This window comes from Haliotis cracherodii, unplaced genomic scaffold, assembly GCF_022045235.1.
Source record: "Haliotis cracherodii isolate W230 unplaced genomic scaffold, xgHalCrac1.p SCAF_6, whole genome shotgun sequence".
Classification (NCBI taxonomy): Eukaryota; Metazoa; Mollusca; class Gastropoda; order Lepetellida; family Haliotidae; genus Haliotis; species Haliotis cracherodii.
Window position 1 is genome coordinate 38,707,269 of NW_027266319.1, and position 13,801 is coordinate 38,721,069.

General features: G+C 40.7%; 1 protein-coding gene across 1 annotated transcript; it reads left to right on the top strand.

The window, feature by feature from the left end:
* The first annotated feature begins 832 nt into the window (after window positions 1-832).
* Window positions 833-6,058, top strand: LOC139445680 (probable glutathione S-transferase 5). Its single transcript, XM_071226869.1, has 5 exons — window positions 833-1,005; window positions 2,375-2,467; window positions 3,725-3,840; window positions 4,785-4,889; window positions 5,493-6,058. Exons 1-5 carry the CDS (start codon window positions 873-875, stop codon window positions 5,649-5,651), a joined length of 606 nt encoding a protein of 201 aa, XP_071082970.1. The 5' UTR covers window positions 833-872; the 3' UTR covers window positions 5,652-6,058.
* The last annotated feature ends 7,743 nt before the right edge of the window (window positions 6,059-13,801 follow it).

The following is a 13,801-nucleotide window of genomic DNA, read 5'->3' on the forward strand; positions in this document are numbered from 1 at the left end:
ATGGTTACTGTTATAACTGTGATCTTCACACAACCGCTGGTCTTGATGCAATGTGAGATTAGAGGTACGCACTAGAAGGTTCTATACCAGGCTGGATTAGTCTAGCTCTTCCAGAAGATTCCAGATTACATTTCACTCCAAAAGCATCTGAATATAGTCTTTTCGACGCCACTGCTTAAATTAGATAGCAATTCATTCCTCACAACTAACCATTGTCAAAACACAATGCTATGAACTTCCACTGAATCTCAACAGAAACAATGTAATACAATTGCAACCTTTTTCAAAAATATAATGTACTGCCATTCTTATCAATCTTTGTCGACAGCTTTCATGCCCCAGGGATATTTGACTACAGCGTTTCAACATTCATTCTCTGACACACGGGGAACACATTTATATTTCTATAACTGTTATTATTAATGTGATACTTCTGTTTCTATCACTACCACCGCTGCTCTTAAGACAACTATGAGTACTGGTCCCAACACAGCCCTATCAGTCAACACCAGTGTGGTTTAACATTAAGTGGCCAGCTTCTATGATCTGTCTGTTTGGGCTTTCCTGTCCCATTAAGCTGGATGAACGAGTGAGATGAGTATTCCAGTGATATCACGGCGTGTCAGCAAGATGTGGAAGAAAACCCGAAGTGATGGTCTTAGGTTTTTGGTGCCCCCAAGGGACGCAACTCTGGGCGCTGAAACTGAAACGCAGGGATTTCAACCCAACTTGCTTACTCGCACAACTATCTCATTATTGAACACAGAGACAAGGACAATGAATCACACACGTGGGCTCAGATAAGCCTTATCGTATACCATCGTGAGCTACACTGGGAGTGGGAGTACGCCACTGCCTTGAGACCGAGCAACATGCCTTCCTACAAGCTGATCTCCACGGACAACAAGGGGCGGGCTGAAGTGTGCCGCCTACTGTTTGCCCTGGCCGGACAAGAGTATGAAGACGTCAGATGGACCAGGGAGACGTTTCAGACCGAGAAACAGAGTGAGTGTTGGTTGTTTGTGAACATCAGGGGGTCAGAAGGTGAACAGCGTATCATGGTTGTGTGTGAGCATCACGCCGGTCAGGAGGTAAATCAGTGGCTGATGGTTGTGTGTGAGCATCACGCCGGTCAGGAGATAAATCTGTGTCTGATGGTTGTGTGTGAGCATCACGCCGGTCAGGAGGTAAATCAGTGGCTGATGGTTGTGTGTGAGCATCACGCCGGTCAGGAGGTAAATCAGTGCCTGGTGCCTTCGTCATAGTCGCCCAAAGAGTAACAATTAGGTTACTAAACATACCTTTACTTAGCATGGGTGCACCCAGTTGGAGTAATATAAATGGCTACACTGAGGGAATGAGTAGGGTTTTACGCCTCTTTTAGCAATATTCCAGCAATATCACGGAGGGGGACACCAGAGATATGGCTCCGAAGGCGAATTGGCCACCTGTGTCCCCCAGCTACAAGCATGTACAGACGAGTGCTTGTATCATACACTACCTCTGCATGTTGTAAGAGTGTCGTGTATCTAGTTGACTGATACCACCACCACCAGATGAAGATATCAGTGAACTTGACCTGCTGCACTCACCCATGGGTGAAACAATACAGTGAAACCTCGTCAGTACGGAAATCTTGCATTCCGGGCGATCATGTTACGAGCATCAATTGGTTTCAAATGAACTTGACTTCATATATGATTCCTTTATACGAAAACTTGTTAATCCGAACGATTTCTCTGGTAACGCTAGAGTCCGGATTAACGAGGTTTACTGTATATGAATTCCTAGGACCGCAGATTTGAATCATAACATGACAGATTGATATTACCAAAGAATATGTTATATCTCAACTATCATTTTTTAAATTCAGGGAGCACGGGTGGCCCATTTGACTAAGGCGCCGAATAAAAACCTATTATTTTGGGGTTTCGAATCCTCGTTAGCCCTGATTATGTTTTTAGATTTGCCAGCATCACACCCATGCTCGTAGGTTTCACCAAATGGTTTCACATACACCTGCATGACTTTGGCTTTCCTTCCACATTAAGCTGACACGGCGTGATGTAACTCGAATACTGTTAAAATCGGCGTTAAGCCCAGCTGACTCACTTATTGTAAGTTCAAATTATGACTACATGTATTACACGTACGTTACTCGATATTCATCATTCGAGATAATTCATTTGATAAAGTCACAATACAAGAAGGTACACTAACTTGAGAATGTATTCTTTGGAAGCCAAGTGAAACCAAATGTAATATCGTGTTACCATTGTCTACTGTCTCTGACATTTACTATGCTCTGATTTAAAAGCCAAACTATTGCATAAGTAATGAGTCACATAGTTAATCATGTTTCGTTTCTTTTCAGATCTTCTTTTCGGACAGATCCCCGTGCTTGAGGTGGACGGGAAACAGTATGCACAGAGTATGGCCATCGCGGGGTTCCTTGCGAGGGAGTTTGGTAAGGAGAGTAACCACTCAGCTCAGAGAAACTACTGATATTCTGTATCGACAAAGACAATAGTAAAATAATATTTACAACGTTCATTCACGCGGGGCAGGTGATCCGTACTTCCGAGTCTCGGGAAGCGTATTTGTACAATACATGTTCTTTCTTAAATTTTAAGAATAAAAATGTTAAAAAACAACCCAAAACGTTTGCTGTGCTGGGGAACAATATGTCACCCTGTCGTATTGTTCAGAGTGAGTGAGTGAGTGAGTGAGTTGGGTTGAAAGCCGCTTTTAACAGTATTAAAGTTATATCGCGGCGTGTCAGCTTAATGTGGGAGGAAAGCCCGAAGTCATGCAGGTCTCAGACGTTTACCACTTCGGTGAAACCCACGAGCACGGGTATGGTGCTGACAAACCTAGAAACATAATCGGAGCGAACCGGGATTCGAACCAACAATCATAGGTTTCTGGCGTGGCCAAGGGACGCAATTCTGCACAGCGAAATGCAGCGCCTCAGACGACTGGGCCAACCTTGCCCCCGTATTGTTCAGAACAGTACATCATTGGGACGTCATATTGCTTTATGTTAATCTCTTCTTCAGCTAACGGTATGTTTGCAGGCGCTTTACGTGTTATTATGTGGGTAAGACATCGGCTTTTTATGTCAAAGTCCCGTGGTTGAATCTCCAGGTGAAATGTATGGAGCCCATTCGTTATGTCCTTGATCTTCAGCAACTCATTCTTGTCGTAAGATGCGACTAACGGGATCGGGTGGTCAGGCTGGCTGACATGGTTGATGAAAGTCATCGTATCCCTGTTGCGTAGATCGATGCTCATGATGTCAATCACTGGATTGTCTGGTCCAGACTTATTTCCAGACCGCCGCCATGCAGATGGAATATTGCTGAGTGCGGCGTGAAACAATAAACAAAGTTTATATTTCCACCGGATACAACTGGTATATAAATATTGTTCATTGTGTGCTTATATTTCCTGCACATTACACAACACGTTTATTCAGTCACATTATGGAATCAGCTTTTGATTCTGGGTCAGAAAAGCTCCGAGTACCTCATGATTGTCGTAAGGGCCGACTTAAATGGGGTTCGACTGTGCTGATTTTGCGTAATCGTCCCCCGGGGCGTTGGGCGTTGATAATGATATCAACGACTGGTTTGTCTGGTCCAGACTAGATTATTTACAGACCGCCGTCATATGACTGGGGCATTCTTAACTGAGGCGTGAAACACTATGTTGTCATTCTAAGGGTTTCACGGGAAGACCAGTGTAGAGCAGATGGAAGTCGACCAAGTAATCGGCATCATCAACGACATCTTCAGTGCCCTCATCAAACAGTTCCACGAGCAGGATGAAGAAAAGAAGGTAGGTGTCATCACCATAACCATTATCAAGACGATAAGAGCGAATCAAGCAGTTCTCATATTCGTTGTTATCTAAGTGAGTTGGTGTGTGAATTGCGTTAACGATGCTTTAAACCGTTTTTTCTGATATATCACGGTCCGTCAGCCTAATACGGAGGAGAGCTAAGAGAGCTGGTAGACATTTACCATAAGTGAGTGAGTGCGTGAGTTGGGTTTAACGCCGCTGAAGTAGTTAAACTGTTTCTACACTTCATCTTATCAAGGTCAAAGTATTGTATGTATTACGGAATAAGAATTAAACGATTCACCGTGATTGAATGGTGTGAGGCATCGACTAATAGCAACTCTTCATGGATTATCTGGATATATTTTAGTACTCACGATCCAACCTCGGAAGGTGAAAGTTCATCATGAACAGCCCATGCTTGTACGAGTGAGTGAGTGTGTTGGGTTTAACGCCTTTTGAACAGTATATCAGTTTTTTCACGGCATGACAGCTTATATGTAGGAGGAAAGCCCGAAAGGATACAGGTCACAGACGTTACCACTTGGTGAAACCCACGAGCACGGGTGTAGTACTGACAAACCTAGAAACTTTGGATTCGAACCCACGATTATAGGTTTCTTGCCTGTCTAAGGGACGCAACTCTGAACAGCCAATTGACGACGAGGCATGGAAAAGAGACCAAGAATCAAATCTTGGATTCGAACCCACGATCAGAAGATCCAAGCACAAATAAGGGTTACAACTCCGCACAGCGACTTCAGACGTAGCGCCTTTGAGCAAGTGTCCATCGGTGCCATCCTTATGTCAATTTATATATATTTTGAAATACACAATACTCTTAAAACAATACAACATGAAATGCAAACAAAAAGATTTAAATGAGCATTTTATACGTATAGCATGTGGTAACAATGTGGTACGTTTTTCTTTTTTCGCAGGCTGACATAATAAAACAAAACAATGAGACAACTTTTCCGAAATTCGTCAGCTTCTTTGAGAAGATACTGAAGAACAATAATACGGGATTTTATGTCGGGGACAAGGTAAGCAGGAGTAACACACACGTGACTATAGACTGACATAGACATGCACCACGACAACGGTATGCTGACAGTATGACATCAGAAGGATCATCATAATAATAACAATATGTAGGGTGGCTTCAGAAAACTTCTTCCTAACTGGAATTGGAAAGCTTCACTGTCGATATGAGAAGTGTATTGAAAATCGGGGAGATTATGTGGAAAAATATAATGAAAACACTGTGAGGCTTAGAACCTTTTGACCAGCCCTCGTACGTCAGTAGAGTGTCTATGTTATGACCAAGGTCGGTCAGTAGAGTGTCCATGATATGATCAAGGTCGGTCAGTAGAATGTCAATGATATGATCAAGGTCGGTGAATGAATGTCCGTGAAATGATAAAGGTCGGTCAGTAAAATGTCCATGATATGATCAAGGTCGGTCAGTAGAATGTCCATGATATGACCAAGGTCGGCAGTAGTATGTCCATGATATGACCAAGGTCGGTCAATAGTATGTCCATGATGTCGGTCCAACATAAATTTGTCTGTCAATGTTTTACTTTGTATTTTGGTATTTATTCTGTACACGTGTTTAACAACCTTTTGTCTTTATATATTTACAGCTTGGATTTGCAGATGTCGCTGCCTTTGACATCCTTTCCAAAATCGAGGCAGGAATCAATATGGATGATTTCCCCTTGGCGAAAGCCAATAAGGAGAAAGTGGCCTCCAATGAAAGAGTTGCAAAATGGCTGCAAGATCGGCCGGTCACACAGTTCTGAGCAAGCCAAAGTGGCGGTCAGATATGCCCAAACTGAACAAAAGGGCAGGGCCCACTCCTACAAAGCTATCTTCCCGCAACGACTAGTGTAAGTCTATATTAAAAATGGGAGTCACGATCATCTATGCGCAAAGATCGCTTTGTGCATGTGGCCCATGTACTGTTCACCTATGGTCCAAGAGCTTGAGTCTGTATCCAGACTGGATCTTTGTAATTCATTCTTAAAATTAAGATAATCATCAATTGATAGATTGATATACGTAATGATATGTGTTTAACGTTATGATATATGTGTTTCCACACACTACAGGTTTTTATTGAATTTAAAGACAGTTTTGTCTTGACCCTTGAAGCATATTAATCATGTTGTTCATTTTCGTCAAAATAATAAATATACATCTTGTCTCAGACCGCAATGGACATTTGTTATTGCAGACGATTTCACTGGGGGCGAAACTATTCGGCTTATGGAGTTTCACTGTTTTCTATTTCTCTTTATATATTGTTTGTTTGTTGTTTAACGCCGCACTCACCAATATTCCAGCTATATGACGGCGGTCTGTAAATAATCGAATCTGGATCAGACAAACCATTGACTGATATCATGAGCATCGATCCACGCAATTTGGATACGATGACATGCATCAACCAAGTCGGCGAGTCTGACCTCTCGATCCCGTTAGTCGCTTCTTACGACAAGCATATAGTCGTCTTGTATGGCAAGCACGGGTTGCTGAAGACCTATTCTACCCCGGATCGTCACGGGGGGGGACAAGCATGGGTTGCTGAAGACCTATTCTACCCCGGATCTTCACGGGGGGAGACAAGCATGGATTGCTGAAGACCTATTCTACCCCGGATCGTCACGGGGGGAGACAAGCATGGGTTGCTGAAGACCTATTCTACCCCGGATCTTCACGGGGGGAGACAAGCATGGGTTGCTGAAGACCTATTCTACCCCGGATCTTCACGGGGGGAGACAAGCATGGGTTGCTGAAGACCTATTCTACCCCGGATCTTCACGGGGGAGGGGGAGACAAACATGGGTTGCTGAACACCTATTCTACCCCGGATCTTCACGGGTACTACGTTCATGTAATAATCATGTGCCAAGATGGAAACTTGAAAACGCGATCTTGGTGGAATTGTCCTCACTATGTGGCGAACACATCACTCTTGACAATCAGTGGTGACATCAATATTGATATTTCCGTCTACAAATGTTACAAAAACATATTATTGAAATAGCAGAAGCAATAAATCTTCAGCGCCAGTCGCCTAACCTTGGTGAAATGAGGAATGAGAAAAGGGCAAGGAAAAAGAATTATATTAAGGTGTGTCATTTTTCTGTTCCATGTGGTTTGGCGACGTTGACGAAAAAAACAACAACAAAAAACCATCAAGAGTTTCAGCGCATTGTCAGAAGTACACGTTCTTGTTGGCGGTCTTTCATTTCTAAAATAAATATTTTTTATTATAGAAAGTTAATTTCGTGAAAGTTTGTTTTGTGCAGAGCAATAATTTTAAATGGTACCAACATCGGTTCTCATATTCCTGTTATGGGAATATATAGTGTTGGTTGGTTGGTTTGTTGTTTTACACGCACCCAGCAATATTCTAGCTATATGACGGCGGTCTGTAATTAATCGAGTCTGGACCAGACAATTCAGTGATTAATATCATGAGCATCGATCCACGCAATTTGGATACGATGACATGCATCAACCAAGTCAGCGAGATTGACCACACGATCCCTTTAGTCGAATAAAAAGTAAAACGGTTAACATACCAATAGTGCAGTCCAGAGTTGTGAGCATCTAAAAATACTAAGAAAACACAGAACTTAAGATTTGAAACCTCACGCTGCGCGTTTGGTTCCCCATTCAATTTAGTACAGTGAATTCTACAAGTAACCTATCTCAGTATCAGATTATATAAATGCATGGTGTTTGAAACAGGGATTCAATATATCTCAGACTGAAATATGTAGCAATGATGATTATTCGTCAAAAAATACATACCAGTGTTTAGTGCATGTATAGAGAATAGGTCTTCAGCAACCTATGCTTGTCACACGAGACGACTATGCTTGTCGTAAGAGGCGACTAACGGGATCGGGTGGTCAGGCTCACTGACTTGGTTGATGCATGTCACGGTATCGAAATTGCGTGGGAGCCGTGAAGATCCGGGGTAGAATAGGTCTTCAGCAACCCATGCTTGCCGTAAAAGGCGACTTACGGGATCGGGTAGTCAGGCTCGCTGACTTGGTTGATGCATGTCATCGATCCCAATTGCGTAGATGGATGCTCATGATATCAATCACTGGATCGTCTGGTCCAGACACGATTATTTACAGACCGCCGTCATATAGTTGGAATATTGCTGATCGCGGCATTAAACAACAAACAAACCAACCAACCATGATGTCAATCACTTGATTGTCTGGTCCAGACTCGATTATTTACAGACCGGCGTCATTCAGCTTGAATACGGCTGATATCGGCGTTAAACAACAAACAAACAAACAAATCTGTGACCATATACAGATCTCCAAATATATACTAGTAACATTATTTATACAATTTCACGGATGCTTTGATAGACTTGAACACGTTTAAAGGATAGCCTTATATTGTATAAACATTAATGATATATATTTTTCAACTGAAGGATATTCGCACTAGTATTATGGAAGATATCGATTTCTAAGGACATTTAAGTTAGGTTAATATACCATGAAATGTAACTCGTCACCTATTCCAGGATTACATAATGTACGAATTCAAATTCCCTACTTACACCGTAGCATCGACCAGTTTCTATTGGAAGATGGTGATTACCTAATCCATTGCGAGTTAAACATAACCTTAGCTTTTCAGGCTGAGATAATAGGTGTTGTTCAATGAAATGTAACTGCTTAAACATAGGCGCAAACGGCAAACTAGCGGTGAAAATTATGTGAATGGATCACCAGAAATCAGTGACGACTACAAAGGCAATATCATATTGTAACACATTTTCTTACAAGTAGTGTTGATTGGCGATTGTTTAACTGGGGCCGTCAAGGTGGCTTGTTATGGGTGGATGGTCACGGGCTGAGCTTCACGGGGGGAGCAAGCTTCAGTAACAAAGCATGTTGTCACGGTAACAATAGTGTGCTTCTCAGACAAAAGAATGAGACCAAATGGCGTTGTATACCGAAGCTAATGAAATGCTCATCTTGTAAACTTCGCGTCTTTGCGAACTCATTTAGAATGACTGCTTGTAGACTGAGTTACATCATACACAGAGACGGAGCCAGAGAGCCAGATTGAGAGAGGGGCGTAGAGCAAGAGAGAGAGAGAGTTAGGTAGAGAGGAACATAGAGCAAAAGAGAGAGGGCGGGGACATTGAGCAAGAGAGAGATTGTTTGTTACAGCCAAAGGATATCGAAGGTGTGTGCTGGCTATTTTTCTTGGAAAAGAATCACAGGTAACATGACACAAAGGAATATGTGTTGAAGCGTTACAGGGGGTATTTGTCGAACGTTCGAAAGGATATTTTAACATATATAAGAAGAAAAAAACATTAGTTCCCAAACTGAATTAACCTCTGCATAGAAGGGTTCACGCATGTAACTAAACGTACATTTGTGCACAATGAAGCGATGCCAAGAGACACGTAGTAGAGCTTAATCATGAATAATGAAGAAAAGTAAAATTACCTACATTTGATTTGATATTCTATTTACTTAAACGGAAAAGATGTCCACCGGTATCCTCCACACCCACCCCACCACACCCTACCCCCTACCCACCGCATCCCCACACCATCAAAAACATATTTTATTTCAACGCGGAAATCTATAGGACATAAATTCGAAGGGGGAGGGGGTATACGGACAGAAGTCTTTTCCAAGTGTGTACTGTACTCTTTCTGCAGTTTTAGTATTAACTATTTATTTTTAAACTGTTTAATGTTATATATCAGTTTATGTCAGTGGTCCATAAATATCAATTCGTACGTCACTTCTAAATACTCGCCCAGATCCGAAGATCCGAGTCATCCATCGTTGCTGCACGTGTATGTACAGTCCTTCCGTCTTCACTGTTTAGTCTCCTTCTTCACCTCAGTAATTTCGGCTGACCTGCCCCCTTCTTTGGGACTCGTATGTTTGAGCAGGGGGAAATATATCAGTTGGGATTTAAGTATTGATACGTTGCCTGTTTATATATTGATAACATTTCTTTTTTCGGACTGATAACATTATTATTATTTTTTGGAAAATGGATACGATTTCACCGGTTGTTGTGTTTAGAACGTTCGAGCAGAACATCAACTTTCAGAAATAGTTCGATTTAGTACATCTATATGCAATAATACATAGGTTTAGTACATCGTGTGTGTTCAATAGCTAGACATCAACAAGAGACAGACTAATCTTAGACACGTCCTCAAACGGAAACAAGGTTACAAATGAATTCTGTTTGAATGAACGAAGAGACTGCAAGGGATTCCGTGATCGACATTTGTTGCGTTTGTTTCGCAATTGCTGCCAAAAGATTTAGCAACGTGTTAAGGTTGAAAGTTTGAGTAAATATAAAGTCATCTTCCAAAACGGTGCCTCAAGAAGAGACTGTATCATCAGAGATGAAGCTTTTAAACTATCTGCATTTAGATCTGTACACCCGAATCTGAAGCGAAAATCTACGATTTGATAAAATATAGATCCAAATGTTTTTGTATAATGACAGTGATAGCAATTACCGCAGTAGTTTCTCCAGATTCCCTATGGTCATTTCTGACTTGATCGCCGAATGACAAGGCGACGCCATGTTTGTTGTAATCACAGCATGTTTATCCGCATATGACCCATTGTTCCGTTGGCTTTGTCCTGCCGAGAAACCTACCCCATTGTATATGATTTATCTTTATTTTGCCACTGTTGCCGTTACGTACAACCTTGGGATACAACCATATAGGAGATAATGCTGAAGGATTGAATAATATTTCTGTAAAAGGGTATTAGGAGTGTAAGGGGCGGTGGGGTTGCCCTGTGGGTAAAACGTTCGCTCGTCACGCAGAAGGCCCGGGTTCGATTCCCCTCATGGGTACAACGTATGAAGCCCATTTCTGGTGTCCCCCGCCGTCATATTGCTGGAATATTGTAAAACCAAACATACTCACTGCTAGGAATAAAACGAATATGTTTGTAATGCTACTGTGTATGCAAAACCTGATCCTTAAACGTTGATATATAATTTGACAGACTTAACCGCTATGCTTATAGTTTGTTCGTTTGATGTTTAACGCCGCACTCACCAATATTCCAGCTATATGACGGTGGTCTGTAAATAATCGAGTCTGGACCAGACAATCCAGTGATTGATATCATGAGCATCGGTCCGCGCAATTGGGATACCATGACATACATCAATCAAGTCAGCGAGCCTGACCACCCGATCCCGTTAGTCGCCTCTTACGACAAGCATCGTCGCCTTTTACGGCAAGCATGGGTTGCTGAAGACCTATTCTACCCCGGATCTTCACGGGTCTGCTATGTTTATAAGCTAGCATGGTGCTTGGTGTAAGATATGATGCACTATACAAATCATGACCCAAAAGAACATTTAATAAATGGCAGGATAATAAATGTCGCGAGCTAAAACAACCAGGAAAAAGAAGAGAACATTTAAACTGAGTAAGAAAGTTTCATATTAAGAAAGACTACGTTATTGGCTACGTGTAATAAAGTTGATGAAAAGATTATTAAGAACAAATTTTCAAGATGTGTTCATGGTGTTCAGAATTATTTTTATTACATGGCTAAACATGGTGTTCAGATTTTTGGGCAATACTTTAAAGATAAATCTACTAAAGATAATATCTAGAAGCCTGACTCTGCCATTGGATTGATTATTTATTGCTTTCGAGCACATGTTTGTCCAATTCTCTTGTAGTGAGGACACGGGTTTAGTAACTGTTCTCCCTTAGAAAATATTCATAAATTATTTCTGAACTCATGCCTTAAATTACGAGAGACTACATCCAGTCACATGTGTTATGTGAAAACAAGTCGCATACCTTTAGATGATCTAGTTAAGAAGCTTTCAGTGATGATGTATAAAGTTTAATATAACAATTATGTAGATGAAGTAAATTGTTCTCCATCGCTCTTATATATCAAGATAAAAACAAAGTTATATTGATGTTAGTGTTGTTGGGCCATGCGATCTCTTGGTGACTGCCTCTAATTAAAAACATAATGGCTCGATATCCTCCAATAGTTTTCAACTAATGTTCTACCTCCAATAGTTTTCAACTGATGTTCAACCTTCAATAGTTTTCATCTATATTCAACACCAATAGTTTTTAACTAATGTTCAACCTTCAATAGTTTTCAACTGATGTTCAACCTCTAATAGTTTTCAACTATATTCAACCTCCAATAGTTTTCAACTGATGTTCAACCCCAAATAGTTCCATAATTTTCAACTAATGTTCAACCTCCAGTAGTTTTCAACTAATGTTCTGCCTTCAATAGTTTTCAACTAATGTTCAACCTCCAGTAGTTTTCAACTAATGTTCTACCTTCAATAATTTTTCAACTAATGTTCAACCTCCAGTAGTTTTCAACTTATGTTCTACCTTCAATAGTTTTCAACTAATATTCAACCTCCAGTAGTTTTCAACTAATGTTCTACCTTCAATAACTTTCAACTAATGTTCAACCTCCAGTAGTTTTCAACTGATGTTCTACCTTCAATAGTGCAGGAATGCACACAGTGAAGTCGTAGGATAGCCGAAACGCAACTATTCCTTTTTGAAAAAGTGAAATCAAAATACATCACTTAAAAATTATTTTCTATTTATTATTTGTCATGTTCATATCAGAAGTTACATAAAACAAACAACATAAACACAGAGTTAAGCATTGTATCCCCGTTGTACAAGGACATAAGTGTTCCATCAGGCAGAATAACTTTCGAATCTTGCCGATGCCGACGCTGATTGGACAGCTATGTCTACTATTCCACCATCCAAATCTTCAGTTGTAATAGGTGCTGTTGCCCTCGATGCCATGGTTAAGCGTCGTTTTCGGCTCAGTTCTCTCAAATTAGAAATTGAACGTGGACGACATTATAATATTCCTCATGAATTTAGTTTGTGCCTTATCCATATCGAAAATGAATATCACTTTTTGTTAATTTGTCCAGCTTATAGCCATCTTCGGCAAAGTTACATAGAATCTAAATCTTACATCTTTCCACATATTCCGAAGTTTAATACACTACCGTCATCGCAAGACCCTATTATCAAGGTGAGGTGGGGTGAAATTGGGTTTAACGTCGCGTCCAAGATTATTGCACTTATATAGCGGTGTATGTGTGTGTGTGTGTGTGTGTGTGCGTGTGTGCGTGCGTGCGTGCGTGCGTGTGTGACGCTCTACCATAAGACCACGGAGGCGGTCCCCTATTATCAAAATGAAAACAGCAACATACTTGTTTAATGCCAATGCTGCAAGAACACAAATACTCCAATATTGATAATATGCAATTATGTTAAAACTGCTTTTGTTAAAAAATCGAAGAAATGTTTTTTTTTATATTATACTGTTTACACAAAAATTATATTATGCTTGTACAAAAAGGCCCTTGACCTACCAGTACTGAATCAAGTGAATAAAGTAAAACGTCTGGTAACTGATGTGGCGCATGTCAATGGCTTCCCGAGGATAACACTGCTCACGTGGCCCAACACCCCAGAAGATGTTCTCTATAATCAAGTGTAAACTGGTCAATTTTCTATATTTTCTCTTTGCATTTTTGAGATCGAGATATAGTCCAAAAAGAAAAAGAAAGTTTCACAGACTTTTGCAGGACATCTTTAAAAAGGTTGTTGTCAACTTGTATACCGAATAAGGAAACAGCGCATTTAATAGAATATACAGTTCTCCTCCTACAGAGACACAGGAACCAATGTAGCAGGTGCACCAGGAACATTTCATCAACCATCAACGCTCTCTATAAGAGCACATAAGGTGATCATATGACATCGTCATGTCATTAATTAATTTACACATTTCACTCCCAAATACGCTGCTAACAACAATGCAATATGAAATTATATGAATCACATTTTTTATAATTTTGGAAAATAACGAAATTCTTG